This window comes from Pecten maximus, chromosome 7 (assembly GCF_902652985.1).
Source record: "Pecten maximus chromosome 7, xPecMax1.1, whole genome shotgun sequence".
Taxonomy (NCBI): domain Eukaryota; kingdom Metazoa; phylum Mollusca; class Bivalvia; order Pectinida; family Pectinidae; genus Pecten; species Pecten maximus.
Window position 1 is genome coordinate 39,991,665 of NC_047021.1, and position 17,388 is coordinate 40,009,052.

Here is a 17,388-nt window from a genome sequence, read left to right on the forward strand (position 1 = left end):
GCATAACTTTAATTAGTTACCGATGTGCTTTAATAACATTGATGATGATAAGTTATTTTTACTATGTATTAAAATAAATTATTTCTTTCAGAAGGCATCGCGCCTTTAATTATTGTTTCATTTCCAAGTTACTTATACTAGTTTATTGTGAAACGTGGAGTAATTATGTCCCCTTACAAAATTGCCTGGCAGATTGAATTTGCCCATGCAGAGGTAGGTAAAAGTGCAGATTATTTTCCTGTTTTATGCTGTAGTGATGACTTCTATTTTCGTTGCACGGAATAAATTGATTACTTCTCCGCTATAAAAAGTATAGAATACGATATGTTATCGGGTAACTTTTAATAAAGCAGTAGAATAATTGCAAATATTTTTGAACTATATTTCATCACAGTGTGGAGCTCGTGCGTCCTACCGATCTCGTGACCTCTTGTCTTGTTCTAATTGGCTAATTTAGTGTATACATGCCGTTTTAATTACTAGTTTTTATTTACATTTGTTACTCATGCATCGTATTCTTGTTTGCGTTAGTATTAATTGAGGCATGGGAAGGGGAAAATGATTCTAGTTAATTAATTATATAAGTAGATCTACTGGCCACAGGGACTTGACACAATTTCCAATAAACAGTCCATATATATATTTTTTATGTAAATTGTATTATCTATAAATGAATTCAAGTGTCACATGCATTTTTTTTTTTTTTGCAATTCAATCCTGCTTTGATTTAATTTGTGTAAATTACACGATGTTGATATATTGTTTAATTCCTGACACTAAATTAAGCTTGCCTTTTAATAATTATCAGCATGATAATGAGGGACATACAAAGAGGTATTAGAGACTCCCACTAGTTTAGAGACGGTGACCGACACATATATGTCAGCTTTTGTAACTACCACTATATCACTATATACCTGCAGACATTAGGTAAAATTGGATATATTTATCAGAGGTCTGCTATTTGAAATAAAATTAATTGTTAACTTCAAAATCATTTGCTATTAAACTTGATTAAGCAATGTAAACATATTCAGCTTTTAATTGATTCAATAAAAATAAATGAATAAAAAATTGATGAATATTTTTTAAGAAAACTTGCTAAAATAAACTATATTTGATGCAAAATTTTAATAACTTTATAACAAAAAATTGTTTCAAAAACTTAATCAGTGCCAATGGAATTTATTCAGCTTAATTGTTCATAATCCCAAAATGAAAAAAAAATTGTATGAGTATTCTTTGTGAAATGTGGTTCAAAATAAGGTACATTGTAGTATATATTTCAATGATATTTGTTATTTACTATGAACACTAAGATATTACATAAAATCAGAGACATATATCTGTATATATGTCTCTGATAAAATCAGTGATTATTTATGCAAAATTTTAATTATTTGCTCAAAATCATTCACTGCAAAAACTTAATCAGTGCCCATGGAATTTATTCAGCCTTTTATAGATTCAAAAATTGAAATGATTGGATGAGAACCACATAAGTTAGTGTAGTTAACTCAATGTCATCTCGCTACGCCATTACTAACAGATAGAGACAGTTTCCAATCTCTGTATGTATGTCCCTGTTAATACAAACATTGTAGGAAACGGATAAGTCTTTCATAAAAATTAATAAAAATTCAGTGGTTAGAGGTGACGTATGACACTCAAAGCTAGATTTTGTATCTACTGTTGTAGCAGAAATTAATTAAGCATTTAATATATTTGAAAAAAAGTGTCAAATGATTCAGATTTTCGGGCCAACTGGGGTTTATTGGTTCTTAAAGCAATCATATGTAAATCTGGAGACTTTTCACGAAAGTTCTTAAGTTTTACACTTAGAGTGGGTTATGTGTTCTCGTAGACTAATACAATGAATTTTGCACATACAATTTTCGTAAGTTCTTTTGTGAAAACCACCATAATCAGAAATTTACTTTTACAATCAAAATTGCACTTACAGAATTTTCTTAGGCTAGGTCTCCTGATCTTTTCTCCCCTTTCCTATGACAACAAAGTTGTTTGTATTAACAAATTTACAAATTAACAAATTAAGACTTTATTTTCTTCTTATAATGTAGAGATAAAAAAGAATCAATCTACAAGTAAATTCACGTTATTTTAAAGATTTTTAGAGAATTGAAGTGATTATATAACAAAGCAGTTTTGTTTATTTAGTCGAAAATTTGATAATGAACAATTAGGGAGCATGGGGAACCTACCAATCAAATTTGAAAATGATAAATGAAATAAATCAGGGTAAATATCAAGATAAAATTTTATTTGCCAGAATTCAAGATGGCTTACTGTCAGCCATTTTGTTTTCCTGAACATGCATAACATGGGTTTAAGGAAAACCAAGACTATATGCGAAATATGAAAAATGATCCACCTTCTGAAAAATGTTGACATAATTGTTGACAACAGTCTTCTACTGTCAAAATTTAAAATGGCTGCCAGTCGGCCATCTTAGGCCTGATCCATGAAACACTTTCTACTGATGTCCTACATGATTTCCTATATTTGTTGTCTTGCAGAGTTTGTTGCCCATTTTGATGTCCTGACAAAACAACTTGACCATGCCATCTGAACAAGGCCTGGTGACACTGGATGATGTCCTGAGAGCCAAAGAAGTTCTGAAGAGTAGCTCTCTGGGTGTGTGCAGGACACCGTTGATAAAAAACACTGACATGTTCCCAGGCTTAGAGAATTCTGAGGTGTACCTGAAACTGGAAAACATGCAGACTACTGGTACATGGTCATTCAGCCTTTTTACATAAATCAGTGGATTCTAATCTATGTCAATGGATACCTTAGTAGAATATATGTAGTGGAACTGGACCGGGTCGATCATCAGCGACCAGGTAGCCCAATCGGTAGAGCATCCGGCTAGTGTTCGGAGGTCCTGGGTTCGAACCCTGGTCTGGCCGTGCATTTTTCCACTCCTATTACATTTGGTGCCTGTGACCAAACCTTGTTTCAAGTGAGGTGAATACTTGACACGGGGATACCCGAACCTGGGTTGTGAGTTGAAAAAAATAGGAGGGAAGAGTGTAGCGGAACTGGACCGGGTCGATCATCGGCGACCAGGTAGCTCAATCGGTAGAGCATCCGGCTAGTGTTTGGAAGTCCCGGGTTCGAATCCCGGTCTAGCCGTGCATTTTACCACTCCTATTACATATATAGCTATTTGTTCTCATTTGAAGATTATTGTGATTATTATCTTTTTATTTTTTTTAATTCCAACCTTTGATTGATGGATATCTGGGTTTAATGGCATATAAGAGCACATGGGTACTCGAAATACTGTAATCCTGACATTTACAGTGCACTGGAGAATTCCCGCTTTTTTACACCTCAAATCCTACGTCATTCTATTTACAGTAGGAGTGTATATTTCTGATTTACCAAATCTCAAGTCCCTATTCTCGCATATAGAAAGTACCCATTTTATATGTCATTTACTCAGGAAAACAGCTACAAACGTAAGAAACACCTTTTCCTCAGGGACTTAGTTCAGGTGAAACACTTAGTTCAGGTGAAACACCAGCTGATTGGCTGATTTAGTTGTGGGAGTCCCATAAATGCAATTTGTGGAAGATATAAAATATTGATGTTGCCATAGCTACATTACACCTGTATATATACTACCTTCATTAATTTGTAGGTTCTTTTAAGATCCGAGGAGTAGCCAACCAGATGGCTGTTATCCCAGAGGAAGTAAAACGAGGGGAGAAAAAGTTAGTTACAATATCTGCTGGAAATTATGGGAAGGCGTTCGCTTATGCCCTCAACAAGTTTAGTCTTCCTGGACTCTGCCTGATGCCTTTAACAGCACCTTCAAGTCGCGTTCAGCTCATCAAGGTAGTAGACTGAATGTAATTGAGGTCAACACTATTTTATTTCATATTTCATGAAAATGTTTTTTGAGCTGAAACATTTACTTTGATGGATATCTATTATGCAAATACAGATTTTGTTGAGGGCAATCCATGGTTTTACGACCTGACCTGGACAATATTTCCCGAGGCTGAAGGCCCGAGGGGGATATAGTTCAGGGCAGGTCCGTAAAACCATGGATTGGCTGAAACTAAAGTCTGCATTTACATTGTTATATGATTTATATTAATTCAAAAACAAAAAAAACTAAGAAAGTTTCTTTTGAATACCTCATCACATCATCGGGAGGTTAATATAAAACTTTGACAGGTTCATGGAATGTTATATTAACCTCTGCTAAAAATACATCTCAGCACAGACGACATAATTTCTATTTTTAGCAGGAGTCAATACAAGATTCCACAGACCTAACAAAACGTTATAATGACTCCTCAGTGATGTCATGAGATATTTTCAAGGAAAAAATGATGTCATGTGATCTCATTAGGACCAATGAGTGATAGTGTTACATACCAATCATATAATAAAAGATTTTATAACTGATTTCAAAAATCCAAATGCTGTTGACTTCAATGGGTGTTCAGGATATTTTGTTTGCCAATATTGGCAGTGATATACTTTAACAAAATGTGACAAAATATTTTATACATTACATCAGAAGTCAAACAGTGAAATCCTTCTAAATACTACTCTTACATCTCCCCACCTGTGATTTACCTGTCCTAGCAGTGACACCTCTCTCTATTCCTCGGTTACATCTCCCCGCCTGTGATTTACCTGTCCTAATGGTGACCCCTCTCTCTATTCCTCGGTTACATCTCCCCGCCTGTGATTTACCTGTCCTAATGGTGACCCCTCTCTCTATTCCTCGGTTACATCTCCCCACCTGTGATTTACCTGTCCTAGCAGTGACCACTCTCTCTATTCCTCGGTTACATCTCCCTGCCTGTGATTTACCTGTCCTAATGGTGACACCTCTCTCTATTCCTGGGTTACATCTCCCCACCTGTGATTTACCTGTCCTAATGGTGACACCTCTCTCTATTCCTCGGTTACATCTCCCCCACCTGTGATTTACCTGTCCTAGCAGTGACCACTCTCTCTATTCCTTGGTTACATCTCCCCACTTGTGATTTACCTGTCCTAATGGTGACACCTCTCTCTATTCCTCGGTTACATCTCCCCACCTGTGATTTACCTGTCCTAATGGTGACACCTCTCTCTATTCCTGGGTTACATCGCCCCACCTGTCATTTACCTGTTCTAATGGTGACACCTCTCTCTATTCCTCGGTTACATCTCCCTCACCTGTGATTTACCTGTCCTAGCAGTGACACCTCTCTCTATTCCTGGGTTACATCTCCCTGCCTGTGATTTACCTGTCCTAGCAGTGACACCTCTCTCTATTCCTGGGTTACATCTCCACGCCTGTGATTTACCTGTCCTTATATTAACTCATCCCTCTATTCCAGGTTTACCCCCCCCCCCCCCCCCCTGTGGTTTGTCTGTCCTAATAGTTAATAGTGACCCCTCCATCTATTCCAGGTTTACCCCCCCCCCCCCCCCTGTGGTTTGTCTGTCCTAATAGTTAATAGTGACCCCTCCATCTATTCCAGGTTTACCCCCCCCCCCCCCCCCCCTGTGGTTTGTCTGTCCTAATAGTTAATAGTGACCCCTCCATCTATTCCAGGTTTACCCCCCCCCCCCCCCCCCCACCCCTGTGGTTTGCCTGTCCTAAAAGTGACCCCTCCATCTATTCCAGGGTTGTGGTGTTGATGTAGAACAGCTCCCCACCAGTGATTTAATGTTGACAGTGGATAAATACGTAGCAGAAAAAGGCTACACTTTCCTGCATTCATTTGATGAATCCAACCTCATTGCTGGTTATGGAAGGTACTGACCACAGAAACTGACCACTAACTACCACAGAAACTGACCACTAACTACCACAGAAACTGACCACTAACTACCACAGAAACTGACCACTAACTACCACAGAAACTGACCACTAACTATCATAGAAACTGACCACTAACTACCACAGAAACTGACCACTAACTACCACAGAAACTGACCACTAACTATCACAGAAACTGACCACTAACTACAACAGAAATTGACCACTAAATACCACAGAAATTTACCACTAACTACCACAGAAATTGACCATTAACTATCACAGAAATTGACCACTAACTACCACAGAAATTGACCACTAACTACCACAGAAATTGACCACTAACTATCACAGAAACTGACCACTAACTATCACAGAAACTGACCACTAACTACCACAGAAACTGACCACTATTAATCAAAGTAATTGATCACCAACCACCATGCTAACCACTAATTACCATAAAAAAAGATTGACCATATGAAACTGACCAATTATCACCACAGTAACTGACCATCAATCACCATGGAAATTGACAACAGAAAGTGACCACTAAACTACTGTACATAAAAACTGACCACACAGAAACTCATTTCTAATTACCACATAAACTGATCACTAATTATCACAGAGACTGACCACAGAAACTGACCAATTATCACCACAGAGACTGACCACTAATAATCACAGATACTGACCACAGAAACTGACCAATTATCACCACAGAGATATTGACTACAAGAACTGACCATCAATCACCATTAAATCTGACCTCTAATAAGCACAGAGATTGGCCACAGTCTCAGAAAATGTCTTCTAATCACAGTAGAAATATGAAAATTTACAACAAAAACTGACCACATAACTACATAGAGACTGACCACTAATCACTGTAGAAACTGGACACATGCCTCTGAAACTGACCTGGAATCTAAAAGTAGAAACTGACAACCACTCACATGGAATCTCAACATAAACTGACCACTAATCACCATGGCAACTGACGTCTAAACACAACAGAAACTGACAACCAGACACCATGCAATGTGAAAGTAGAAGCTGGCCGATAAATTACATAGAATCTGACCACAGAAACTTACCAATGATCACCACAAAACTGACCACTAATCACAATAGAAACTGACCAATTACCACAGATGGTATACAGTAGATATTTACCAGTACAGATGGTATACAGTAGATATTTACCAGTACAGATGGTATACAGTAGATATTGACCAGTACAGATGGTATACAGTAGATATTTACCAGTACAGATGGTATACAGTAGATATTTACCAGTACAGATGGTATACAGTAGATATTTACCCAGTACAGATGGTATACAGTAGAAATTTACCTGTAGAGATGGTAAACAGTAGATATTTACCCAGTACAGATGGTATACAGTAGATATTTACCAGTACAGATGGTATACAGTAGATATTTACCTGTAGAGATGGTATACAGTAGATATTTACCAGTACAGATGGTATACAGTAGATATTTACCCAGTACAGATGGTATACAGTAGATATTTACCAGTACAGATGGTATACAGTAGATATTGACCAGTACGGATGGTATACAGTAGATATTGACCAGTATAGATGGTATACAGTAGATATTTACCTGTACAGATGGTATACAGTAGATATTTACCCAGTACAGATGGTATACAGTAGATATTTACCAGTACAGATGGTATACAGTAGAAATTTACCTGTAGAGATGGTATACAGTAGATATTTACCCAGTACAGATGGTATACAGTAGATATTTACCAGTACAGATGGTATACAGTAGATATTTACCACTACAGATGGTATACAGTAGATATTTACCAGTACAGATGGTATACAGTAGATATTGACCAGTACAGATGGTATACAGTAGATATTTACCAGTACAGATGTATACAGTAGATATTTACCAGTACAGGTGGTATACAGTAGATATTTACCCAGTACAGATGGTATACAGTAGATATTTACCCAGTACAGATGGTATACAGTAGATATTTACCAAATAAAGATGGTATACAGTAGATATTTACCAGTACAGATGGTATACAGTAGATATTTACCTGTAGAGATGGTATACAGTAGATATTGACCAGTACGGATGGTATACAGTAGATATTGACTAGTACAGATTGTATACAGTAGATATTTACCAGTATGGATGGTATACTGTAGATATTTACCCAGTACAGATGGTATACAGTAGATATTTACCCAGTACAGATGGTATACAGTAGATATTTACCAGTACAGATGGTATACAGTAGATATTTACCAGTACAGATGGTATACAGTAGATATTGACCAGTATAGATGGTATACAGTAGATATTTACCAGTACAGATGGTATACAGTAGATATTTACCAGTACAGATGGTATACAGTAGATATTTACCAGTACAGATGGTATACAGTAGATATTTACCAGTACAGATGGTATACAGTAGATATTTACAGTACAGATGGTATACAGTAGATATTTACCAGTACAGATGGTATACAGTAGATATTTACCAGTAGAGATGGTATACAGTAGATATTTACCCAGTACAGATGGTATACAGTAGATATTTACCAGTAGAGATGGTATACAGTAGATATTTACCAGTAGAGATGGTATACAGTAGATATTTACCCAGTACAGATGGTATACAGTAGATATTTACCAGTAGAGATGGTATACAGTAGATATTTACCCAGTACAGATGGTATACAGTAGATATTTACCCAGTACAGATGGTATACAGTAGATATTGACCAGTAGAGATGGTATACAGTAGATATTTACCCAGTACAGATGGTATACAGTAGATATTTACCCAGTACAGATGGTATACAGTAGATATTGACCAGTATGGATGGTATACAGTAGATATTGACCAGTACAGATGGTATACAGTAGATATTTACCAGTACAGATGGTATACAGTAGATATTTACCCAGTACAGATGGTATACAGTAGATATTTACCAGTACAGATGGTATACAGTAGATATTTACCAGTACAGATGGTATACAGTAGATATTTACCAGTACAGATGGTATACAGTAGATATTTACCAGTACAGATGGTATACAGTAGATATTGACCAGTACAGATGGTATACAGTAGATATTGATATACTTCAGAGTTATGGCTGCCATACTGAAGCGGTTCTTACTTCTGAACTAGAAGCAACAATTTCTGTCCACCTGCACTCACATGGCAGTCTTTTTTTCCACCCATTTGATGATTTGGAATTGATCGCAGGTTACGGAAGGTAAATTAGCATGCAGAATGATGCGAGATCCTTTTTACTCTCCAAACCTAAGCAGTTCAGATTGTTAATTTGGATATAAGCATTTTTGCCACAACACCGAAATATGAACCTTGTTATCCCTGGTTAACTGTATAAGGTACTACCCGGAGTAATTAACAATAATAAACCCACTTTTGTCTAACAATTCACTGAAAATGCTAACAAATTATATTTTGCTGTACCTGAGAATACTATTACCCCAGTAAAGGTCCTGTACCAGAGAATTACATTATCCCAGTAAATATCCTGTACCAGAGAATTACATTACCCCAGTAAAGTTACGACCAGAGAATTACATTACCCCAGTAAAGTTACGACCAGAGAATTACATTACCCCAGTAAAGGTCCGACCAGAGAATTACATTACCCCAGTAAAGTTACGACCAGAGAATTACATTACCCCAGTAAAGTTACGACCAGAGAATTACATTACCCCAGTAAAGGTCCGACCAGAGAATTACATTACCCCAGTAAAGGTCCTGTACCAGAGAATTACATTACCCCAGTAAAGGTCCGACCAGAGAATTACATTACCCCAGTAAAGTTATGACCAGAGAATTACATTACCCCAGTAAAGTTACGACCAGAGAATTACATTACCCCAGTAAAGGTCCGACCAGAGAATTACATTACCCCAGTAAAGGTCCTGTACCAGAGAATTACATTACCCCAGTAAAGGTCCGACCAGAGAATTACATTACCCCAGTAAAGTTATGACCAGAGAATTAAATTACCCCAGTAAAGGTCCTGTACCAGAGAATTACATTACCCTAGTAAAGGTCCTGTACCAGAGAATTACATTACCAGTAAAGTTCCTGTACCAGAGAATTACATTACCAGTAAAGGTCCTGTACCAGAGAATTACATTACCCCAGTAAAGGTCCTGTACCAGAGAATTACATTACCCCAGTAAAGGTCCGACCAGAGAATTACATTACCCCAGTAAAGGTCCTGTACCAGAGAATTACATTACCCCAGTAAAGGTCCTGTACCAGAGAATTACATAACCCCAGTAAAGGTCCTGTACCAGAGAATTACATTATCCCAGTAAAGGTCCGACCAGAGAATTACATTACCCCAGTTAAGGTCCGACCAGAGAATTACATTACCAGTAAAGTTACGACCAGAGAATTACATTATCCCAGTAAAGGTCCTGTACCAGAGAATCATACATTACCCCAGTAAAGTTACGACCAGAGAATTACATTATCCCAGTAAAGGTCCTGTACCATAGAATTACATTACCCCAGTAAAGGTCCTGTACCAGAGAATTACATTACCCCAGTTAAGGTCCTGTACCATAGAATTACATTACCCCAGTAAAGGTCCTGTACCAGAGAATTACATTACCCCAGTTAAGGTCCTGTACCAGAGAATTACATTATCCCAGTAAAGGTCCTGTACCATAGAATTACATTACCCCAGTAAAGGTCCTGTACCAGAGAATTACATTACCCCAGTTAAGGTCCTGTACCATAGAATTACATTACCCCAGTAAAGGTCCTGTACCAGAGAATTACATTACCCCAGTAAAGGTCCTGTACCAGAGAATTACATTACCCCAGTAAAGTTCCTGTACCAGAGAATTACATTACCCCAGTAAAGGTCCTGTACCAGAGAATTACATTACCCCAGTAAAGGTCCTGTACCAGAGAATTACATTACCCCAGTACAGGTCCAGTACCAGAGAATTACATTACCCCAGTAAAGGTCCTGTACCAGAGAGTTACATTACCCCAGTAAAGGTCCTGTACCAGAGAATTACATTACCCAGTAAAGGTCCTGTACCAGAGAATTACATTACCCCAGTAAAGGTCCTGTACCAGAGAATTACATTACCCCAGTAAAGTTACTGACCAGAGAATTACATTACCCCAGTAAAGGTCCTGTACCAGAGAATTACATTACCCCAGTAAAGGGCCTGTACCAGAGAATTACATTACCCCAGTAAAGGGCCTGTACCAGAGAATTACATTACCCCAGTAAAGGTCTGACCAGAGAATTACATTACCCCAGTAAAGTCCTGTACCAGAGAATTACATTACCCCAGTAAAGTTCCTGTACCAGAGAATTACATTTTCCCAGTAAAGGTCCGACCAGAGAGTTACATTATCCCAGTAAAGGTCCTGTACCAGAGAATTACATTACCAGTAAAGGTCCTGTACCAGAGAATTACATTACCCCAGTAAAGGTCCTGTACCAGAGAATTACATTACCCCAGTAAAGTTACGACCAGAGAATTACATTACCCCAGTAAAGTTACGACCAGAGAATTACATTACCCCAGTAAAGGTCCTGTACCAGAGAATTACATTACCCCAGTAAAGGTCCTGTACCAGAGAATTACATTACCCCAGTAAAGTTACGACCAGAGAATTACATTACCCCAGTAAAGGTCCTGTACCAGAGAATTACATTACCCCAGTAAAGGTCCTGTACCAGAGAATTGCATTACCAGTTAAGGTCCTAAACTGATCCTTTGCGGTATATCAAATTTATAAAATCACTGAAATGTATCCATTTATGCATTATATTGTATTCCAACAAATATCATAATGATTTGAAATTTGACCTCTTGCTGTGACCTTTACGTTTAGGGCTATAAACCCAACGGTTTATTTGTGGGTCATTATTCAGCCATACTAATATCCATGTTTGAAGATTTACTATAGAATATATAATGTACCATAGTACTTGTAGGTCTAGAGTAACATACCTTTAGTCAGTCACATTTGACTGGAAGGGACTGTTGATATAGATAACAAATAATCTAATGATTAAATGTTGGGTTTCAGATTTCAAAGCAGGGATTTTCCTACAGTAGAATCTTGGTCCATCAGAAGGACCCTTTCCCTAAAGAAAACTGAAAACTCCCAAACTAGAGGTCAATTTTTCAAGATTAAATATGCTTGATGTGAAAAGACCTCAGGCAATTTTGAATAGATAACAGATGTAAATACCAACTGAAATAAAAATTAATAAAGGTGAAATCTATTAAGAAGAACATGAATCGTTTGAATTTCACTTTCTTCTGTTTTCCCAATTTCACATTTTGTCACGTAAAAAATTCCCAATTTAATGAACCCTGGACAAAAAATTGTAGGAAAATCCCTGAAAAGTGAAAGTTATTTAAGATTCGGAATCTGAATATGTAAAATCTATAAACTCTGAACAGCAGTTTTACTCAAAGGAGACAATCTACATCTTAAGCTTGTTTAAATATTAATCTTGATTAGTTCATTTTCAATTCTTTATTCCTCTTGTTTATTGTTGACAGTGCATCTCTAGAGATTCTGGAGGATGGTGTTAAGCCTGATGTTGTGATTGTCTGCTGTGGAGGAGGAGGGCTGGTGTCTGGTGTGGCTGCAACCTTTAAACTGTCTGGGCTTCCCAACTGTAGAGTGTATGCTGTGGAACCAGAGGGGTGTAAGTTCAGAGGTTAAAGGTCAAATTATCTGGTCTGCCCAACTGCAGAGTGTATGCTATGGAACCAGAGGGTGTAAGTTCAGAGGTTAAAGGTCAAATTCTCTGGTCTATGCTGTGGAGACAGAGGGATGTAAGTTCAGAGGTAAAATTCTTTAAGTGGTCTTCTCAAATGTAGTGTATGCTGTGGAACCAGAGGGGTGTAAGCTCAGAGATTAAAGGTCAAATTATCTGGTCGACCAGAAAGTGTAAGTTAAGAGGTTAAAGGTCAAATTCTCTGGTCTATGCTGTGGAAACAGAGGGTAGCAAGTTCAGAGGTCAAATTATCTGGTCTTGCCAACTGTAGTATATGTTGTGGAACCAGATAGATGGAAGTTCAGAGATTAAAGGTCAACTAATCTTATCTTACCAACCATAGTATATACTGTGGAACCAGTAGGGTCAAATGCTCCAGTCTTCTCAAGTGTATTCCCTGGTATCTGATTTACTTTCCCCATGGGACATTAAGTTTAAGGACTGGATGACACAGTGGTAACACACTTGCCTTTCACCTTAGTCGTTAGGGTTTGATTCCTGAACGAACATGAAATGTGGATACATGCCAGACAACATGGATTTTCTTTAGACTCTAACAGTAAGACCCTTAATTTGCATGCTTCCAACTGGGCCGACAAAATTGATTGATAAAGTTGGTATAGTTTGTTTCACAATTGTTGTGAAATATATAAAGTTTACATACATTCAGTTAAAGGACTCTTTTGATATTCAGACAATGTTCATATCAAAATAAAGGGTTGATTATTTGTGGCTGAAGAATATATATAGATTCAAATCTAGCGGAAACAGATAACTACACAAGGTAGAAATACTCCATCAAAATTGAACTACACAGAATACAATGACATCATCATATTGTGTGTACTTACAGCTCCTACCATGTATGAAAGTTTTAAGAAAGGTGAGGCTGTCACCATACCGACAGTAAAATCTGTAGCTGGAGGTCTCTCGCCGCCATTTGCAGGTATGTTCCATCCGACGGTTACTACCATTGTAAACTAAAAGCTACTTCATACCAAAACCTTTTTAACGGATGTCAGTTAAGGGGGATAACTCTATGAAAAAAATTGAAATTAGAAATTAATTGAAAGATGTTTTACAAGAGAACAAGGAATTGTAGTCCGAGCTATCTTGATATAGGGATATCTTCAAAGGGACATAACTCTCAGTGATAAAACATTGAAATGAAAGAAAACATCAGTTACACAAACAACCTCATGTACTGTTATCCTATACATGAAGTTGGAGTAAGTCAATTTTAAAATCTGCCAATCTTCAGACATGCAGAAACTCTGATTCATTTACGGGTTGTGAAGATGGAAGTTTGTCCGATTTTAAAACTAGCAGTACTCTTTTCTCTTACGGGGTTGTAAATTTCACAAGAAAAGGAGTACACTGCTAGTAAAAAATTGCAAGCCTTCCACTTTTTGAAATTATAAAAGAGGGAAATTTTCCATTTATTGAATTTAATTGAATTTTTCTGTTCATTTTAACAACTTTGTGAATATGTTGTAGATATTATATCTTAAATCTTCGTTCAACAGGCAAACTGACGTACCAACACTGTAAAAGATTTGTGGAGGATGTTGTCTTGGTTACGGACAAAGAATTAATAGAGACCATGGCAATGTTTTACAAGCGTGGATTGGTTGTAGAACCCTCCGGATGTGCTGCTATGGCTGCTCTTATCAACGGACACATTCCTGACGTAGCCGGGAAAAAGGTTGTGGTTTTCGTGACAGGAGGGAATGTCACGCCCGAAGAGATGGCAGTTCACCTCAAATAAAGAAATCTGTATCGCCGTGAAGCTTGTAATTTTTAATTATGTGATGAAAATCAATCCTTATCTGTGATTAACAAAATTTCCAATATTTTTTATATCATGTAATTATGTTTAATTATTATCTTCAAGTTCCTAACGGGAATTTCCGTCGTTTTCCAAGATGGCGGACATTGAGAATTGACGATCTTTTTTTCTGTAAAAAAATAATCGAAAATGTCTCTACCTGTATAATTTGCGCACCCCCAACTTAAAACTTTATTTCAGTACAAAAAAACTGTGCAAATTACATTGCACTATAAGGTTTTAGTTCCATGATAATATATATATATTGGATCTTAAATGAGTTTTCATATCATGAGATTTTATGAAACCATTCTTATAATTTTTTTTCTTCAATTTTTGCCAGTCTTGGAAAGTAAATGTAACAGAGCGCAGGAATTATATAAATTTAAATCACTGCCTCCGCTAGGGATCGAACCCGGGACCTCTGGCTTACTAGTCTCACGCTCAACCGATCGAGCTAAAGAGAAGATCTCTCTAGCCGAGCGGTATATTGCGGCTAGTATTTACCAGGGTTACATAAATATGAAAACTTGGAGACAAGTTTCATAAAATCTCATACAAGATAATAACAAATTTAAGATACTTTTTATCGCGTACCTTGGTTGGTCTATTACCAGATTAACAGTAAATACAATTCCAATCCCAAGTGTGAGTGAATGTGAGATATCCATATTTTCTAGAATGACTAATCACTGTGCCTGGAATGGTACTGCTTTTCCACATAGAAATCCAGAGGTTTGTAAATATGCTTGATTGAAGAATTTGAAGTTGATTTGGTGCAATAATATTTTATGTGAATTAATCATGAATCTAATCAAGTAAGAATATTTTATAATGATGACATTAATGTTTTCCTGTGTTTTGTAGCAGAAAATGTTTAGAGAGTTGTGTTGACAATATATAAGAATTTTGTCAAAATACATTGTAATATATATTTTTTAACTCATTGTTATTGATTTAATTAAAAGTGTTGATCCGCTTAATTTTGATGTGTTGAAATACTAAACCATTGGGTTCTTTGCTTAACAATGTATTATTGATAAGTTCGTGTTTGTTTGGTCATATCTTCTTGAACGCCTTACACTTTACAAATGTCAATCATACACTTGTTAAAATGCCTAATAAAACATGGAAATGTGATTCAGTCTCTTGCATTTATTAAGAAAATATCCTACTCAAAATATGTTTTCATTGCTTTCAACTACACTACACTCTGTGCACACTCTGGTTCTCCTACTCGAACTTCCTGGCTGCCAGGAGGGAAAGACGAAATACAGGAATCGGGCTCTCCTCACTGGAAGCAATTGTAGCGGGACTGGACTGGGTCGATCATCGGTGACCAGGTAGCTCAATTGGTAGAGCATCTGGCCAGTGTTCGGAGGTCTCGGGTTCAAACCCCAGTCGGGCTGCTACATTTTCTCCTCTCCTGTTACACAATAAATGACTTCAAAATAAGGAAGACTTTGTCTCACACCAATAGGTATGGCTTATATGATGGCAGCTAGACCTGCAAATTTGCATTTAGATTGTGATTGAAAAATGGCCCTGGTATACATTGAAAACCTAAATTATCAAAATCAATAAATTTAAAATTACAAGGCTGGTTAATTCATTTCTTCATCCTCCATTGGGACTGGCCTAATCATTGAAAACCTAAATTACTGAAATTAATAAATTTAAAATTACAAGGCTGGTTGATTCACTTCTTCATCCTCCATTGGGACTGGCCTAAGAGTGAGACTTTTATGGAGAGTACACATACAACAACATTTATACTTAATTGAAATAAAATAGCAATTTATTTACATGATACAAATTTATTACAAATTCAATACAATGCTTGGTAACAAAATTAAAAAAAATATATATGCAACCTTTAAAAATTCAGCTAAGCTGTATTTATAGAATTAATGATAGTTATAAACTGGTAGATACTAGTTTATTACGAACCATTAATTCAGGAGTATTACAAGATAAAAATTTCCAAAATTAATATAAATACACTGTTTAGTTGTTAAATATCACGGGTATAATATTTTGCGGCTGCCCCAGTCTGACCTAATTTGAAGCTGATAGATTTCGCACAACTACACCTTGTAAATATTTTGCAGTAAACTTTACAATTCTATACATGTTTAAGTATATAAAGCTGCAAATTTATTTTTGTCCTATATTTAAAGACCACCAATATCGAAATTAAATCCCCCACAAATTTTACCAACTATACAGTATATTGAAATCTATAAAAAACAAGAGATCCCAGAGGGATCTTGGCGCCCACCATTGAATGATCTTTATAGGTTCCATGTCAGATTGATCTTTTCTCTACTTTTCCCTTCCTCTAAGTCTTACTAATCTGTGTAAATTCAGAAACAGCCCTCTAGTACTTTTCAAACAAGGGTAACCTATATATAAAATTTAAGATTTGGCGATAATGGCTGTCTGTTGTTTTCGGATTGGTCCCAAAATGCAACACCAGGGACCAAGGGGAACCTACATATGAAATTTCAGAAAGATCCCTTCAGTACCTTCTGTAAAATAGCGATAACAAACTTCAATTGTCAAAATACAAGATGGCTGCCTGTCGGGCAGGTTGTTTTCTGACTGGTCTCAAAATGCAATATGCATAACTAGGCACTGAGGGCAATCTACAAATGAAATTTCAGAAAGATCCCTTCAGCAATTTCTGAGAAATAGCGATAACAAACTTCAATTGTCAAAATCCAAGATGGCTGCCTGGCGGCCATGTTGTTTTCCGCCGATAGGTCTCAGAATGCAATATGCATAACTAGGCACCAAGGGGAACCTACATATGAAATTTGAGAAAGATCCCTTCAGTACTTTCTCAGAAATAGCGATAACAATCTTAAATTGTCAAAATCCAAGATGGCTACCTGTCGGCCATGTTGTCTTCAGATTGGTCTCAAAATGCAATATGCATA

General features: G+C 36.8%; 1 protein-coding gene across 2 annotated transcripts; it reads left to right on the forward strand.

The window, feature by feature from the left end:
- Nucleotides 1-98: 98 nt before the first annotated feature.
- On the forward strand, nucleotides 99-16,696 carry LOC117330828 (serine racemase-like). 2 transcript variants are annotated; one of them, XM_033889348.1, is made up of 7 exons: nucleotides 99-213; nucleotides 2,538-2,751; nucleotides 3,668-3,864; nucleotides 5,663-5,793; nucleotides 12,398-12,546; nucleotides 13,472-13,564; nucleotides 14,145-16,696. In XM_033889348.1, exons 2-7 carry the CDS (start codon nucleotides 2,580-2,582, stop codon nucleotides 14,384-14,386), a joined length of 984 nt encoding a protein of 327 aa, XP_033745239.1. In that variant the 5' UTR covers nucleotides 99-213; nucleotides 2,538-2,579; the 3' UTR covers nucleotides 14,387-16,696. The 2 variants fall into 2 exon arrangements, with proteins under 2 accessions (XP_033745239.1, XP_033745240.1); XM_033889349.1 differs by lacking the exon at nucleotides 5,663-5,793 and adding an exon at nucleotides 8,951-9,081.
- Nucleotides 16,697-17,388: the final 692 nt, after the last annotated feature.